The sequence below is a fragment of the Hyperolius riggenbachi genome, chromosome 7 (assembly GCF_040937935.1).
Source record: "Hyperolius riggenbachi isolate aHypRig1 chromosome 7, aHypRig1.pri, whole genome shotgun sequence".
NCBI lineage: Eukaryota > Metazoa > Chordata > Amphibia > Anura > Hyperoliidae > Hyperolius > Hyperolius riggenbachi.
In genome coordinates, this window is record NC_090652.1 from 249,179,575 (window position 1) to 249,197,724 (window position 18,150).

Below are 18,150 nucleotides of genomic sequence, written 5' to 3' on the forward strand. Positions count from 1 at the left end.
TGGCATGCCACAATGAGTCTCGGGGCCGGTTCACACTTGGCGCTTTGCCCACAATTGCATTCCGCTCCGCAATCACGATTTGTGGACAAAATCTTGTGATTCAGCGCGATTTGCACTTGTGAATCCGGTTCAATAGAATGAAATTCATCAAAATCACAACCGCTACAGTGTGAATGTATCCATAGGGATACATTGTAGCAGCGCTTTGCTGATCGCCGGTGATCAGCAAAGCGCTGAAGAATCGCCACAATGTGAACCAGCCCTCAGTGAGCTCTCCAGGCTGCCCAGAGATTGTTTTATCTTTCACTGCAGGAGATAAACCTCATATGAAGCAGGGAGTTCCAGTATGGAAGCATAGACTGACAGAAAGCTGCTAATTCAGAAAAAAAAAACAGTGTATGTTTACAGGCTGAACTGGATATTACATTATTATGCGAGATGGCTGCTTCCAGCACCAGCTGCTGTGATCAGTGTATGTTGACAATTCATCTAGATCGACTTTAACTTGCATGAAAGAAGTGTAGGGGCATACTGAATTCAGCTTTTAACATCAAGGTCACTTCATGTGTCCTTCTGTATGGTGAGATGTTATCAGGGAGTACACAATACTGTAACAATATCCTCAGTTCCAAATGCATGGGGCATATTAAAATAAAAGATTTGTTGCTAATCAAATAATTGTTTTTTTTTATTTTATTGTTTGTGCTCATGAATTAAATATTCCTTTTGCTTTTCATAGTGCTGATGGTGACTTTGCCATTGTCCAGGAAACTAAGGCCCTCCTGGATTACACTGGCAAAATTGTATGGACACCTCCAGCTATCTTCAAGAGCTACTGTGAAATGATAGTCACTTATTTCCCGTTCGACCAGCAAAACTGCAGCATGAAGCTTGGAACGTGGAGCTATGATGGTACAGTAGTTGTTATAAACCCAGTAAGTTCATCAATCATTATCCTTTTCCTTTATTGCATGCAGAATGCTGGAACACTTTCTCAAGTGCATGACATACCATATATACTGACATATAAGCCCACTTTTCCCTCAGAAACCAGTAAAAAGTATAACCAGTATAAGCCTCCTCCCCAGTACAGCCCCCTCCACAGTTGGCAGATGTGCCCCCAGTACAAGTCAGCCACTCTCCCCATAGCCAGATATGCCCCAAGGATAATACAGCTGTGTTTCAAGATGCCATTAGATGGCATCATAGATATGAGACACTGTGATAGCCACACAGGAAGAATCCCCAATCATTGCACCACTGACACGTTGCTTGCACGTTCTGCTCCACAAGCCAGGGGACACAGGTAGTCTTGAGCAGCACACTCCGCACACCATTTTGCAGGGGATAGGGGCACGGACACCACAGGGAGCCAGCTGGCAAGAGCAGGAACACTAGTGCACAATCCTTACGCTCCGCTTGCCAGTAACAAAACCTGCTCCACCATTCGTTCTGCTCCACTGACTCGCATGTAAGCCGAGGGGTAACTTTTCAGCACATTTTTTTGTGCTGAAAAATTAGGCTTATACGCGAGTATATAAGGTAATCTGTATTCAAAAAGTATGAAAACTTCACCTTAGGTAAAACTGGCTCATTGGCTCAACAACTGTGTTGACAAGAGAAAATTAAAGTCAGTGCTGCCCCCCAAATTAAAGGACCAGTATCATGAAAAAATGTAAAATATAAAAAAAAAACAAGTAAAACATCCATATAAGACTTACATTTCTCCCAGAGAAACATGCACTATAAATATTTTTTTCTATGTCACTGCCACTTACAGTAGGTTGTAGAAATCTGACAGATCTCTCAGGGTTTGGGATTTTCAAGTTTTTCCTTAACTCTTTACAAGAGCGCTCTCTGGAAAGTAATTTATAGTGCATTTTACTTTGGGACAAATGTACATCTTACATGTACGTGTTTCTAAATTTTGCTTTATTTTCATAATAGTGAGCCATTAAAAACAATATAAAACTGAGCTGTTTTAAGCCTCTAAATGACCTTTAAAAGTAGCATGCTACATTGACGTTAAGGTGCACAGTGCAATGCATGCAACCTAGTCTTTAATCAGTAACCTGTTTTATTCCACAGTTAGTACTGGAAATCCCCAGTTAAAGGACAACTCAGGACCCTTTCACACTGGGGCAGTGTGGTGCGGTAATTTTACCTCATCCCACCACAGGGCAATGAAAGTCTATGGGGACTTACATACTGATGCAGTACAGCGCGATGCGATGGAAGTGTCAGTTTCGCCGCATCCTAGACGCTTGGATAGATCTATGTTACTGGGGGGTTATGCGTCGACCTGCGTTGACGTGCGGCGGACCGGAACTTAGTTGTGTAAGTCTATGGGAATGCAGGGATTTAAAAAATGATGGCGGTCGCGTTGCAGCACACATGCAAGAACGCATATTTGTTACAATACCCTTCCATGCACTTCGGTATTTCTGAAACAGGAAGTGCATGCAAGCGAGCGTCACTTCCTTTTTGGCTGTTGGCCAGAAGGGGATTACCGCGTATTAACATGGTAATCCGCGAAGGACTGTTTTGGGTGGTGCGGCCTGCTGCCGACATTCCCCAACAATGTACAAATAATGTCTAAGTAGCTGTGTAAACATTTTCCTACTTTTCTTGTTAAATATCAGAGGTAAAATATATATTATATAATTATTATTATATAATATATATGTTATATAAAAAGCCTGTTAGGTGCCATGTTTCACACACACACAATTACAAATGTTTACCTTGCACATAATATACATTTCCTCTGCTCTCTGCAGAGAGCTCAGGCAGAGACACAGGCAGACACACACACAGAGTTAACAGTTGCACTGTGAGGGAATTCTCCCTCCCCTCATGGCTCAGTCTGCCAACAGAAAAGTGTGAAAAGAAATAGATAACAGTAAACAAAGAGATAAGAATTCATATGTATACGCCAGTACTTAGCAGCACTTCCCAAACATTTCCTATCTCAATTGAAAAAAAAGCATGTTAATTAATAATGTTCCTTTAAGCAACACCAATTGCCTGAAATGTTATCTGTTACCACAATGCGTGAGCATAAACGGTTAAGCATTACACAGAATATGTTTTTATTGGTTTTCTGTTTACACACGCAGCAGTGAAATCCACAGGCTTAGAATACACATGAAAAGAGCATAAAAACATAAAAAGTTTAGTTCTTCATTTTTTTGCACAAGATTAGTGTTGGGCGAACACCTGGATGTTCGGGTTTGGGTCCGTTCGCCGAACATGGGCCAGATGTTCGGCATGTTCGGCCCGAACCCCGAACTCCCCCGAACATCCCGCTTTTGGGGGCCCTATGGGGTCGCAGACATAAGGGGGGAGCATGCCCGGTCGCGGGGGGGGGGGTCGGAAATTCCCCCCAACCCCCCGGTAGCGCTCCCCCCTCTGCCCGCTTCCCGATACAAAAAATTTGCGTAAAGTTCAATAGCACCTTCAGTGGCTGGCTGGCACTGTGGTGTGAGTGAGTAGGAGGAGTCCGAGTAGGACGCGTTGAGGCCGGGCAGCGGGCAGTTCAGCGGTAGTACCCTTGTGGTACTTCCGCCCTTTCTCTGACCTCACGTCCTCTGCATACGTCACGCGTACCCTCGTATGCGTCATCACGTAGAGGACGTGAGGTCAGAGAAAGGGCGGAAGTACCACAAGGGTACTACCGCTGAACCGCCCGCTGCCCGGCCTCAACGCGTCCTACTCGGACTCCTCCTACTCACTCACACCACAGTGCCAGCCAGCCACTGAAGGTACTATTGAACTTTACGGAACATTTTTGTATGGGGAAGCGGGCAGAGGGGGGAGCGCTAGCGGAGGGGGTGGGGGGAATTTCCGACCCCCCCCCCCCCCCCCCGCGACCGGGGCATGCTCCCCCCTTATGCCTGCGACCCCATAGGGGGGCAGTATTCGGCCGAACAGGGCCCTGTTCGGCCGAACAGGGGCCCTGTTCGGCCTGTTCGGCTGGGCATTGAGCTGTTCGGGCAAACCCGAACTAAAAAGGCCGAACATCATGAGGTGTTCGGCCGAACTCGAACATCACCCGAACAGGGTGATGTTCTGCAGAACCCGAACAGTGGCGAACACTGTTCGCCCAACACTACACAAGATATGGGCCAACGTTAGTCTCTACTGCTGCGTATTATTCTACTGTCTTATTTGAGACGTTCTTATCCATTTTACCTTAAACCCTTTACTTTGTTCTGTGTGGATTTAATCCTTTAAGGAGTCCGATCGGCCTGATATGAGCAACTTCATGGAGAGCGGAGAATGGCTGATGAAGGATTATCAGTGCTGGAAGCATTGGGTCTTCTATGACTGCTGCCCTGACAGGCCATACCTGGATATCACCTATCATTTCCTCATGCAGCGTCTTCCTCTGTACTTTATTGTAAACGTCATCATCCCCTGTCTGCTCTTCTCCTTCCTCACTGGCTTGGTCTTCTATCTGCCTACAGGGTCATGTATGTATTCTACAATTGTTATTTCTGTCATAACCACTTAGCACTTCTGGTCCTAACACTGACAACTGAGAATCCCCATGTATTTGTCCCTCCACACAGACAGGGACAGACTGATAATTCTTCAACCCCACCACCACCACCGTCACCACCACCTTGACCAGATGCCTGCCCATACACCAAACACTGATTCCCAATTGATTACTCTATCAGGAATTGGCCTAGTTTTCCTGTGCCTGTGCTCCGAAAATTCTCACCTGTCTGCTGGTGCAACTCCCATCCTCTTCTTCCATCACCCCTGTGTCCACTGTTACTGCGATTGTTGTATCACGTGGCACATGTGTGATGTCACACACATGCATCTAATGCCATAGGGTAAAGAGCCTTGTGGTAACTCACAGGGGTGACAGGAGGAGGACGTTGAGTATAGTTCCTGTTGCGCTCTCCCTACTTCCCTTATTGGAGGAGGATGGGAGTGACATCACCAAGACAGGTGAGAATTAAAAGAGCACAGGTACTAGGGGTGGGGGAATATTTTACACTTGGAGGGACACATCTATTGGTCATCGCAATATCGAATGGCACTACTACTGAGCCCAATTGAGCACTTTCAATTAAGATTTTCTAGCATGTTTGATCGATGTATTTGACTGATTTCAGCCCAAAACCAGTCGAATCATAAACTGGGCAGATATGTTGCGTCACCGCATCGCATCTGATTCTATAAAATAATCGAATCGATGGTAAATCGACCCGCAGCATCACTAGATGTATGGCTACCCTCAGCAATAGACAAAGGCCTGCATGCCTTTTATAGCCTTTAAATGCTGGTCAAGACTCTGCTTTGAGTATGTTTGTCTGCAACTTCTCTGGTCCCAGGTGCTGACTAGTTGACTCCCTGGTGTTTTAACCGTTGTATGCAGTCAAGCGATTGGACAACCTATCTTGATTACCCTCCGCCATAGACCATGAATAAGCATGTAGCTCAGGTGCTCTGACTGAATTCTGACTAGATTATTTCCATGCTTGTTTCAGGTGTGTTATTAAGACACTACTGCAACCAGAGAGATCAGCAGGATGCCAGGCAACTGCTGTTGTTTACCTCCCTGGCGTTCAATTTTCCCAGGATTTCTGTGCAAAAAGTGATAACATTTATTTTTAAAACTTTTTTTCCCTGTAACTTGCCAAAATGTGTCAAGCAAGGGTCTAGTATACAGTGCAGGAGAGTATTGATGTGTATGCATGTTTATACTGTTCACAGCATGTTTTTATGGACGGATATATCTGTCCATACCGCAAGGGAAGGAAATAAATATGGCAGCCTCCATATACATCTTAGTTCAGGTGTACTTTTACCACTCCAGCCTTCAGGCCATTTTACCTTAAAGGAATACTATCGATGTATGCATTTATTTTTAAATGCTGTATGTTGTAGCACACATTAGGACAAGTACTAGGAGCAATTTGATTCCTCACACAGCTGTTCCTCTCAGCTGTAAAATCCTCCGTCAGTTTTGGTGTCAGTGTTGGATACAAATGTATCTAATACTGGGCTCCCAGAGGGCTAAGACCATGTCTGCACAGGGGAGTTGCTATCAACTCCTCAGTTTATAGTTTAATTATCACCTTGCTGAAAGAATCTTATTGATATGGTGGTAAGGGGTTAAATATTCTAGCAATGTGTGTTTATTATCTTTGCTTCTCTTGACTGATAAAGATACTAATAATGATAATTGTAGACAGTGGTCTGCCCCTCTCAGCAGCTTGTAAAGTGGATGCAGCCTGGAGTGAATCACCACAAGCAGGCAGCCAGACTGAGTGTAAACACAGACTATTGTTTATAGCTTGTTATATTCCAGCTATATTCCAGCTCATTTAGTTACCTGTTACCACCTCAGATCAGCCTATTTCTCCTCATGTCTGCTGCATGCTGTGAGTGACACAGTGAAATATATTTGTGAGCTGTGTGACAGAGTAACCAAGCAGCTCAGGGTGACCCAAACTACTAGGAGCTGTGTGAGAAATGAATTTTTAAGCAAGGATAGCAAGAGAGAGACCTGGGTGAATAAATAAAGTGCCCCTAGCACTAGTGGTAATGTGTACACTAATATAGAGTATTCAAAAAAAAAGTCGTTTCAATCGATAGTACTCCTTTAACACCAAAAGCCAGTTTTACCTGTCTGCACTATTCCTTTTCATTTGGCCATAACTTTATTACTGCTTCTCACACTTGAATGATCTATATTTTGTGTTTTCATCACAATTTAGGCTTTTTGTGGGCGATTCATGTTTTCAGTAATTACTTTATCTTCTATGCATTTTATGCGCAAATACAAGAAAAAAAATGAAAAAATACACTATTTCTCCAATTCCATCCCCTATAGTTTTTAAATAAGCAATGCTACTATAAATAAAACCCACCTATTTTATTCGCCCATTAGTCCTTCTGTTTTTTTTTTTTTTTTTGTGTGTCCCATCAATTGCAAGCCCTTATGTACTAAAATAACAGTAATACTAATGACATACATATAGCTGAGTCCATAAGGCAATTGTTTATGGATTTTTTTTTACATGTTTGTGCAGTTTATTGCATACACCCCATACTTACGAATAATTTTGTGATCAATATCTAATTGACAATGATAGATCTGGGAAGTGTGATGCTTTTTAAATTGGTAGGCTGTCAAAGTTGCTGTAGCACCTTTTCAAACAACAGAACACACACCATGAAAGAAGCAAGGTAGTAAGAGCATGGCCTATCAAGTTCAAGTTCTTTCTCGTTATATCTGTTGCGAGTCATTTAAAAAAAATGGAAATAAAAGGTAGAACTTTTAAGACAGTTATACCTTTAACCGTAGTGTATATTGTACCTGTAACTTTAGATGAATTTAATTCTGCCTTGAATATTTTCATGGACCCTTGCTAAGTGGAATGTGTGTACCAATCCCATGTTCTTCTTATAGGTGAGAAAATAACTCTTAGCGTCTCTGTCCTGCTGTCCTTGACTGTGTTTCTTCTGGTGATTGTGGAGCTGATCCCATCGACCTCCAGTGCGGTGCCGCTGATTGGAAAGTACATGTTGTTTACAATGATAATTGTCATCACAGCCATTATCATTACCGTCATGGTAATCAACACCCACTTCCGCACCCCAAGCACTCACACAATGCCTCCATGGGTGAGAAAGGTGAGCCACTCTGCTTGAATTTACCTACAATGGAAGCTTAAAGGAATGTATGTTTGTTTGTTTTTTCTCATTTTGAAAGTCAATACTTTTTCACAATAGAAAAATTAGGGGCGTGACTACAAATCATAAGTCCCCCCACCTTCCTTGTGAAACTTTGATAATACCCGCTCCTTATGTCCTTCCATGTGGTGAGGCAATGGAATGCCACCATGGGTCACATAAAAAGCCACCATGTTACTTTCAAGTAACCAACACCACTACTCCCATAATAGTATGGCCACCATGGCCACCCTTCCTTTAACAAGTGATACCATCATAAGACTCCTCCCACCTCCTCATGCAGAGAAACTCAGCCATGGGGATACAATGCCTCAGCTCTCCTAGCCTTTGGTTCTCTTCTATGGTGCAAAAGCCGGTGATGGTAATTTTGGGCACCGAAGGCACTGTAGAAGTTTGGTGTAACGATCGGTGTCAGCACACAGAGAGAATCTGATTATTGGTGATCTGCAGAATCACCAAGAATACAGATGTATACCTGATTATTGATAACCTGCAGAATCACCAATAATACAGATATGACTAACCTCTGGACACCTATAGTGTGAGTGTTTGGTGCAACAGTAATGACTTTGAGTAGGACCACCCGAGGAGCAGGCGGCCCTTGGCAGTATGAGGAACACCTCCCTCTGGGAAGTATGAAGACCTTCCAGCAGCCTGAGACTTCCAAGGGGATGGAGCCCCAGGCTGAATAGCAGGAAGGCCTATCTCTCTAGAGAGAGTAATGGCTCACAAGGTCAGGCAGGCTAGGTCGGCAACACACGGGCAGATAAAGTATAGAGACAGTAGACTGATTCAGTAACCGGGGACAGGCAGAGTTTGGCAACAGGTAGGCAGATGTGCTGAGGTACCGAATCAGAAAGCAAGAGAGAGGTCAACAGAGCAAATGGTCATAACAGATAACAAATAAGGCCTAGTCTTGGGTGTGAGGTCCATGGTCTCGACACCCTGGAACTAGTCTGAAGTATAACACAATAGTAACACAGTGTCCCTAGTCTTGGGTGTGAGGTCCGTGGTCTCAACACCCTGGAACTAGTCTGAAGTATAACACAGTAGTAACACAGTGTCCCTAGTCTTGGGTGTGAGGTCCGTGGTCTCAACACCCTGGAACTAGTCTGAAGTATAACACAATAGTAACACAGTAGTAATCTGGCTCAGTGTGAATTCTCAGGTCCTCCTGGTTCTAACACACTGTGGGATCTGACTATGGTCTGAGTGCTTTCACGTAAGTGTTCGCAACGGCAGACAACTTGAGACTGACCAGCAATAACTATATATAGAGCGGCGCTCCCTGGCGCCACCCAGCGCTGATCAACCAATAGCCACCCGTTTTGAGATCAGCTGACCAACTTGGTCAGCTGATCCCTCTCCGTTTGTCATAAAGGTTCCGCCTCTCTACGCGCGCGTGTATTCCTCAATCTGTGTGCACTAGAAGGCTCAGCCACATCAGCCACATGCCGCTGCGTGTAAATCGCTGAGCTGAATGCGGAACCAGCTGCCAGTCCGCGTGGTGGCTTTTCCGCAATCTATTACATTTGGGCACCCCATAGGCTTCCACATTAATTGTGGCTATAAGGGAAAATTTGGACATTAGATACATCCTATGAAATAGCGGGTGCCAGAACCACCTATGGGGGTGCCCAAACTTACGCGGTGACCAATAGTTTAGGTGTATTGCTGCATTATTGCATCAAAGGTGGTGTGTATATTGATGGAGTTGTGGGGAGGGGGTGACTAGGCTCCTAATGAGGCTTCCCCGTCCTCTTAAGCCTTGGGGATCCAGAACAGTGTGCAGCAATATTTACCAAACCACTCTCCTACGCAGGCCTAGTACAAGCTTCCCCTCGGGCTCCAGCGGAAAAAGCTGAGCCCAATCAGGTCCGCACTACTGTGCAGGTGTGAGCCGTCTGAGTCTGCACAGTAGAGTAGACCGATCAGGTTCCACCAGAGCCCGAGGGGAAGCTTGTGCACTGCACCTGCGCAGGAGTGCAGATTGGTAAATATTGCCATGTGCTAAAGCTCCTTCTGTGCCCGCGTACCCGCCGACAAGCCTATTGGTGCATTTTTGGTAGCTGCCAGCGCTGGATACCCAAGGCTAAAGAGGATGGAGAAAGCCTCATTAGGATCCAGAGGCTTTCCCCTCCCAAGGTAAGTACCCCATGGGGCACTTTTTTCCTTACAGGTTTACTTTAAAACACTATCAACTTTTAAAAAGATCTATTCACCTGAACTAACAGTAAAATCTTAACCACCCTGGTGTTTTATTAAATGCGCCAGGGTGGATGCGCAGCACTATTTTTTGAAATATTTTTATCTATCATGTAGCTAGCCTAGTGCTAGCTACATGATTCCCACCTCCCTTCCGCATCCCTCCCACCCTTCCGATTGCCGCCGCCGCATCTTCCCATAAGGAAATCCCGTTCTGAACGGGATTTCCTTCAGGGCTTCCCCCGTCGCCATGGCGATGATCATGATGACGTCATCGACGTCGTGATGTCATCAGAGGTCCCGATCCACCCCTCAGCGCTGCCTGCCACTGATTGGCCAGGCTGCGCACTGGGTCTCGGGGGGGGGGGCCTCTAACGCGGCGGGTAGCGGCGCATCAGCGGCGGCGATCAGGTTAGACACGCAGCTAGCAAAGTGCTAGCTGCGTGTTTTTAAAAAAAAAATGATGAAGATCGACCCACCAGGGCCTGAGCGGCGCCCTCCGGCGGAAATGGATGAGCTGAGCTCGTCATTACCGCCAAGGAGGTTAGATCAAGTTTAACGACATGTAGCACTGATAAATATTTTTATTTCATAAGCTTAGTTTAAAAACAATAATAATACTTTTTTACTATTATTACTATTGAAAGAGAGAGAGAACCCTGCTACTCTTTTTAGAGTTTACTAAACAGCCAAGAATGAATGGTAAAACTAGGCATGGGAGAGTAAGAGGACAACTAGTCTCGAATGACTCACAGTATCTGATTGCAAAACTAAAGCGGTACAAGGAAGCTATACAACTGAGAAAAATTCTGTAGAATTCCCCTAGCATCAAGGAATACTGGTTTATTTCCTACTGTCAGACATTTAACACCATAGAAAGACAAAAGGGGAAATCAAGAGCCCACAATAGTGTAGAATGTTACAGTTATATAAATGTGAAGTACTTTGCATTAAATTATACTCTCAAAGGTGGGTTACAGCTAAGGCAACCACTGCATAGGCAAGTGGGGAGATTTGAGCTGACCCCACTAAGGTTAAGAAGTCACTCTCTGTAGATTGACAGAAAAAGGGGTAGCATACCTCTACTATGGGTGGACAAAACTTGCAAAAAAATTCTAAAACAGAGGTGGCAAGATGGATAATATACACTAAAAACAGTTTTGCATACTTGTACTGGCATTGTGATGCAATGCATCAGTTGTCATGTGGATTTCTCATTGGGTGAAACAAAAGTGTCCATGTAGCCACATCTGTTAGCGGTTTTTATTGCTGTCTGTATCACTACTTTGGATTTGTGATGTAATGCATGTGGTTGTGTTGGCTGCAGAACAGGCCTGGATGTGAGTTCATATTTGGCTGTGTGGGATATGTGGATGATTTGAACTGGTGTGAGGAGGGGGTGGAGATAACTTCCATGGCAAGAATTTCTCTAGTTCAGCCACATCCAGGATGGGTTGACTTGAAGCACTTAAAACACCCCTATCTTCTGCCACACCTTTCTGATGTCATCTCCAGTGACCAGGAAGTGGCCCATGTAGATCAACAGCTTTTTTAATATATAGTGAAGGATTATTAGCAAAATCAATACACTCAGAAGCATCTACCTCACCTTTCTTTATAGTTGTGTGTGGTTATAAGCTAGTGAGTGGCCCCACTATCCAGTCCATCCACACTACTATGTCATCTCAGAGCTCAATAACTAGTCATTGGAATTATAGGAAAAGTAAAAGATCATCAACTCTGTCAAACAAAGCCCCTCCAACTGCCTTTGCCAAAGCTTGGCAGGAAAATTATGCTGTCTCAAAAATGAGAATTTTCACAAAGTGCACTGAGATCAAAAGGCATGAGAAAATGCAATTTTGTGAAAAGGCCTGTTTTACCAAATATATATATATATCTTCAATGTAATTTTGAGCAAATCTCTTTTCTGGTAACAGTGTAGTTTTCTCAGCCACAAAATGTCACAGATTTTGCAAGTTCATTCCCAGAGGTGATGATAGGGGATAACAGATTTTCTAAAAACTACATTTGTGTCTGTGCCTCCAGTGACAGGTTAATCTTTTTGTTTGGCATGCTTTTAATATCTGTTCATATACTTGTAATTATCAACTACCATCACCTTTTTTTTTCATTAGATTTTTACAGACATCATTCCAAACCTAATGTTCTTCTCAACAATGAAACGTCCTGCACAAGAGAAGAAAGGAAAGAAGATCTTTTCAGAAGACTTTGATATATCCGATATTTCTGGAAAAATGGACCCCGCCAATCTAAGCCACCAACCGCCACTACTAAAGAACTCTGATGTCAAGAGCGCTATAGAGGGAGTCAAGTATATAGCAGAGTCCATGAGTTCTGACCAGGAATCAAACAAGGTAAAGAAACATGCTGTAGGGGAGAAGTTTCTGAATATGTAACTGTACATGCCTAGGCTTGGAGGGCATATTGTACTAATTTCCAGTTTCAGACCTAAAGGAAATCTGAGATGATTTAAAAAAAAAAGTTATACATACCTGGGGCTTCCTCCAGCCCCCTTCAGGCCGTTGGCTCCCTCACCGCCATACCGGTATGCCTGGATCCTCTGCTAGGTGGCCCAGTAAATCCGCCAGATGGGGCATACTGCATATTTGCAGCCAAGCTACACGCCCCTGTTACCTGGAGTGTTCGGCTCCTGCACAGTACTACTGCGCTGGCGCAGGACTCTCCTGGCGATGGAGGTCAGCGTGCAGCCGGACTGCGCATGCACTGACTCACCCCGATTAGTGGATTTACCGAGTCACCTAGCAGTGGATTGAGGTGACCTGGGAGGACGTCTAGGGAACGATCGTCCTGAAGGGGGCTGAAGGAAGCCCCAGGTATGTATTACTTTTTTATTCATCTCAGGTACACTTTAAAGGACTCCTGAATTATGAGGGATATGGAGGCAGCCATATTTATTTTCTTTTAAACAATACCAGTTGACTGGTGTCCTGCTGATCTTTCATGCGTCAGTGTTGTCTGAATCCCACACCTGAAACCAGCATATAGTTAATCAAATTAAACATCTGCATGCTTGTCCAGGGTCTAGGGAAAAAAGTATTAGAGGCAGAGGATCTGCAGGACAGTAACGCAATGTATATTATTTAATCTCCTGTGGACCAGCAGCCTAACCCCCCTTAAGGACTAGAGGTTTTTTTACATGGTGGGGGGGTTTGCGTTTAGATAGCCTGGCAGCGGTATCCCCAGTATAGATAGCTAGGTTCCGGGTCCCGGCTTGATGACATCATCAAGCTGGGACACAACAGAGTCACAGCGAACAGGGGTGCTTGGCAGAGCGGAGGGGAGCGACGATCACCGGGGGAATGTCAGGAAGGTGAGTCCTGGTCCTCTTCATCCCCTCCTACTTCCGCTGCTTAGGTTGATCACTACGATCAGCTGGCGATTGTAGTGATCACATGATCAGGAGCCAATCGCCATGGCTCCTGATCAGTGAGGAAAGATGTCAGCTGTCATATAACAGCTTCCATATTACTTACACTTCAGATGTACTTTAAGGCATTCATGGCCCCCTCACGCTAGACTGCAAGACCGTAGGCTAGCTACATGTCCTGTTGCTATTCGGAGTAGGGAAGAGGGGCAAAGGAGCGTTGCGCAAGATAAATGGGTAGAATAATTCTCTCAGCCAGCGCCCATCTGAATTGATTCACCGGGCTGATAGCTGGCCAAGGCATCGGGGGAATCGGGGGCCACTGTATACATTCTACATCCTCATCTCGCTAAAGTTTCATCTAACTTGTGTACACAACTGGTAAATTTTCCATCACTATGCTGCGCCAACCGCTCACCATCTCTAGTCATGTAATATTAGTGACAGGATTAGTAGACTCTGGTCTACTGACAATAAGTCATAAACTGTGCCAGTCCCTTCCCCTAAGATGCTTGCATTGGTTGAGTCTCACTCCATAAACAGTTGGACACACATTCACTTTAACAGAGATGCTGCAATACACTTTGCAAATGCTCAGCTTTGTTATAAATAAAAAAGAAAAATATGAAACTCTCAAAAAATGGACACACCCAGTCTTACACAGTACATTGATTTCAGCTGGATAGCATACTGGTAAGGCTGTTGCTTTTGATTTAGGATTTGAGCCTTTGACCAGGGTTCGAGTCCCAGCTCAAGCCATTTTCTATAACAGTAAGAAATCACTGGGCAAGACTCTATAATGATCTTGGTTGCCCTGCGGTTCTGGTGCTGTGGGTCTGGCGGGAGAAAAGTACAATATACTGTAAATGTTCGATGTCTTCTCTTGTCTAAGTTTACTGTGACTAAAGGAAATAAATAGAAATATGAAATTGTAAACTCATAAAGATTCCAAAAACTTTAAATATCATTTTCTGACGATCTTCATAGACTCTTTAAAATCTGAATCCTTGTTCGGAATCCTTGTTCTTTAAAATCGGAATCCTTGTTGGCCATCCTTGTTGGTTATAATCACATAATTATAACACAATTGCCTCAGTTCACTAAACTTTATCAAACACTTTATCGAACGTTTGATAATTTACCTCTTAGGTAAAATCTAATTTTGAATTAATTAAGGTGTTATATATTTATTGAACGTTTTATCGATAAAATGTTCAATAAATCTATAACACCTTAGTGAATTCAAAATTAGATTTTACCCATGAGGTAAATTATCAAACGTTCAATAAAGTGTTTAATAAAGCTTAGTGAATTGAGGCCAATATGATTCATTTCCATAAACTTACATCTATGGCAATTAGCATAATCTCCCAGCCCAACATTGCATCAAAAGATATTTCATAAGGTTCAAACCTGCCCACATACACAACTATCTTGTATCAGATTTTGTCTAGATTTGGTGAGGCAATCCTGATTTATGGACAATGAATAGTATGTTCAAACGAGAATGGCTAAACCCAAATATAAGTGTGGTTGGTTTGAGTGAGATCTACACCGTCTCTACATAATAATGTTTTGAAAGGTGCTCCTATTTCTCAAACCTTAGTGATGAACTGTGCCTTATTTTTTGCAGGCATCAGAAGAATGGATATTTTCAGCAATGGTCCTTGATCACCTCCTTCTTGCAGTCTTCATGATTGTTTGTATCATTGGAACAGCGGCAGTGTTTGCTGGACGTCTCATTGAGCTACATATGCAAGGCTGAGACAGTGAATAAAGCAAAAATAAGTAGCCTGGAACCGGTCTTCTGATTAGGTCCATGTTTACTGTTGGGCACTTGAGGGCTAGTGCCATAGTTTACTCATTGGGGGACGGCAGAACCGTTTATGTGTTGGTTTTCTATTTTCACGTGTATTTTGAATTTTAGCCTCTTCCCTGCAGATAGATTTAGTGTGACAGAATTGAGTACTGGTTCTTGGCTACAACCAAGTATTCTGCAAGAGGAGCAAAGACTTGGTACCTGGCACAAAAGTCAACTAACCCTCTACTAACCTGTTTCCTTCAGTCTTTACCTTTTATTCCTGAATTGGACTATGTTCTTGCTCTGGTACCGTGCCATAGGGGTCAATTCGTAAAATGATGTGCGAAAGAAAAATCTTGTCGGGAAAATACCACATTCGGTATTTTAGACTTTTATGTTGTAATTCATAAAAATGTTCACAGGTGCGATAGAAATTACTGAAGCCCTTAGACAAAAACCTTTGCTGTAACACAGAAGGGCATTGTGAGGCATCCCAACATCCCTTTAGATGTACATGTTTTGTTATACTGCCTATGCTTGCTCTGATTCTGCTCTGAATCTGTCTATTAGTCTTTCTTAACGTAAACCTCCGGACTAAAAATCTACTCTGCAGAACTGAAAAGGCTTGGTGTTTCTTTAACAGTTTCACAGCATCAGAATTTTTCTTACCAAAGCATCATTTTTAGCTGCATTTTTAGCTAAGCTCCACCCATCAAAGAAAACTGCCTGGGCTTTTTTCCCCTGACGCTGTGCAAAGCATGATGGGATTTCCTATGTTGTTATTCACGTTGCCTAGCAACTGGGAGGGGTTATCGGTACACAGGTCAGATGGAACTGTGTCTCATGCTCCCTGTCACCTCCTTTCAACCAAAAAGTTGGCTGCCCTCATCAAATCAAACATTTGCCTGTTCTTTTAAAACAGGGTGGGTAAGAGATTATATTACCTACCTATTTTAATGAACATAACTAATGTAACTTAATGACAGTATGTTTGTTTAGGCTGAAGTTCCTCTTTAACATTCTATTTAATTGCCACAGCTTAGATTAAAGTCCAAGAAACTTTACACGTGTCCTGCTTGGGTGATTTTCCCCTCTAGGTTCTAACAGGAACCCAAGAGGTTAAACCAGACACACAGCCTAAGGTATTCAGGGGATGCCTTTTTTGTTCCAATTTCACTCTGCTGCTACCTGGGGAGTTTAAAAGCTTGTCCCGCCGACGAAGGCTGCGGGTCCTGTCAGATTCCCTCATTCAGACTTGCAGGAGAACAGGGACGGTTTCTACTGGCTCCCTGCTTCTGTCAGTCACAGCTGCCTCTGCTTCTGCCTGTGAGTCACGTTCCACAGTCTTCTCTCTGCATTCTTTTCACCACTTCAAAGAAGATGGTAATGCTTCACGTCATTACTGCTTGATGTCTGCTTTATGAATTGAAATTTACTGACATGTGTTGAGGCAATTACCGCACAAGTCTGTAATTTACCGTACTGCTCGGTATTTTTTGTTTTTTTTCATGCGGAAAAAGGTTTGGCTTATGAATTGACATTTTCCTAAGTGCTCAGTAAAGTCAGCTGTTTTCTGCATTACTGAATGCGGTAATGCTTTATGAATCGGCCCTGTGGAATAGGTCTTGTACTATGTTTGGGGAATGTCATCGCTTATCTAATTGTGACCCAGCAGTGGTATTAACCTATTATCAAGGCTGAATCTGGCTGAGTCCCAGGCTACTTCTCTGCAAACTGTCTATTTACACCTGCAATGGAACCTAATGTGTCTGGGGAACTCACTGATGGAAATGATTCACAGCATCTCCTTGAATTGATAGAACATATTGCTGCTCTCCAACACATTTTAGTTTGACACATTAAAAAGTTTTGTTTTTCTTATTTGTTTGTTGTAAATATGTTTCTGAATATCTAAATCAAGCCAAAAACAATATAGCTTGTTTTGTAAATAATATCACAATGTATTCAAAGAAAAAGTGAAAAATAAAATATTGTACAATATAGAGACGTGTCAGATTGTTTTCCTGCTTTATTTGTGTATGATGTTGTTCAGTCCATACAATCCATTATTCTTTTTTTTTGGGGGGGGGGGAATTATGAATGATCCCCTTGGAATATTAGATACTATGTAAAACCAGAAAGAAGATGGAGCTGCAAACAATATGGAGAACTTCACACATGCAGAGTTATATCCAGGGTTAAGGAATTCCCACATTAATGTAGTTATGGAAAGCAAGTCAGCTGGATAAGAACTAGAGCAGGATGGAAGACAAAAAAGATTCAAGAAGTAGAATACCAGAGGCATGGACAGTATAGAAAAGTAGAGATGAAGGTGTAGGCGGTGGATCAAGGGATCAGCACAGAAAAGTACAGATGGAGGTAAAAGGTGTGGATCAAGGAACCAGCACAGAAAAGTAGAGCTGGAGGTGGAGAGGGATAGATCAAGGGACCTTGATGTAAAAAGACAAAAAAAAGGACAGGAGCCCAGTATAGCATAGTGTGACGGATTGCGGAGAAGCCGCCGCGCGTTCTGGTAGTGAGGTGGCGGAATCCGCGCACAGAGCGGCGGTTTCCCCGCAGCAACATGCTTCTGGTTTGTCTGGACCTAGTAGTGCACACAGATGAAGAGCTACGCGTGCGTGCGCCGCAAGACAGGCTCTTTATGCCAATAGGAGAAGGGTCAGCTGATCGAGGCGGTCAGCTGATCCCAGCTCAGCAGGTGATTGGTTGATGGGAGCTGGGCGGCGCTGTGGAGCGCTTTACTATATATATCTCTTGCTGTTCAGTTGCTGGTTGTCTGGCGTTGCGAATACCTATGTGTTAGCACTCAGACCGTAGTCAGATCCTTCAGTGTGGTGGAACCAGGAGGACCTGGGAATCCACACTTAGCCAGTTCACTGTATTATTATCTGTGTTATTCTCTAGCATAGTTCCAGGGTGTAGAGACCCACGGACCTCACACCCCAGACTAGGAATATTGTATATCATCTGTGTTATTCCTTAGACCAGTTCCAGAGTG

At 43.6% G+C, this 18,150-nt stretch overlaps 1 protein-coding gene across 1 annotated transcript in view; it reads left to right on the top strand.

Annotated features, from left to right (window-relative positions):
* The window catches only part of LOC137524938 (acetylcholine receptor subunit alpha-1-A-like), a 33,092-nt gene extending 16,004 nt beyond the window's left edge, over positions 1–17,088 (top strand). The window contains exons 5-9 of the mRNA XM_068245467.1: positions 740–935; positions 4,238–4,475; positions 7,436–7,659; positions 12,060–12,299; positions 14,964–17,088. Coding sequence (XP_068101568.1) covers positions 740–935; positions 4,238–4,475; positions 7,436–7,659; positions 12,060–12,299; positions 14,964–15,095 — 1,030 coding nt within the window. The 3' untranslated portion in view covers positions 15,096–17,088. The remainder of the gene's footprint in view (positions 1–739; positions 936–4,237; positions 4,476–7,435; positions 7,660–12,059; positions 12,300–14,963) is intronic.
* Positions 17,089–18,150: the final 1,062 nt, after the last annotated feature.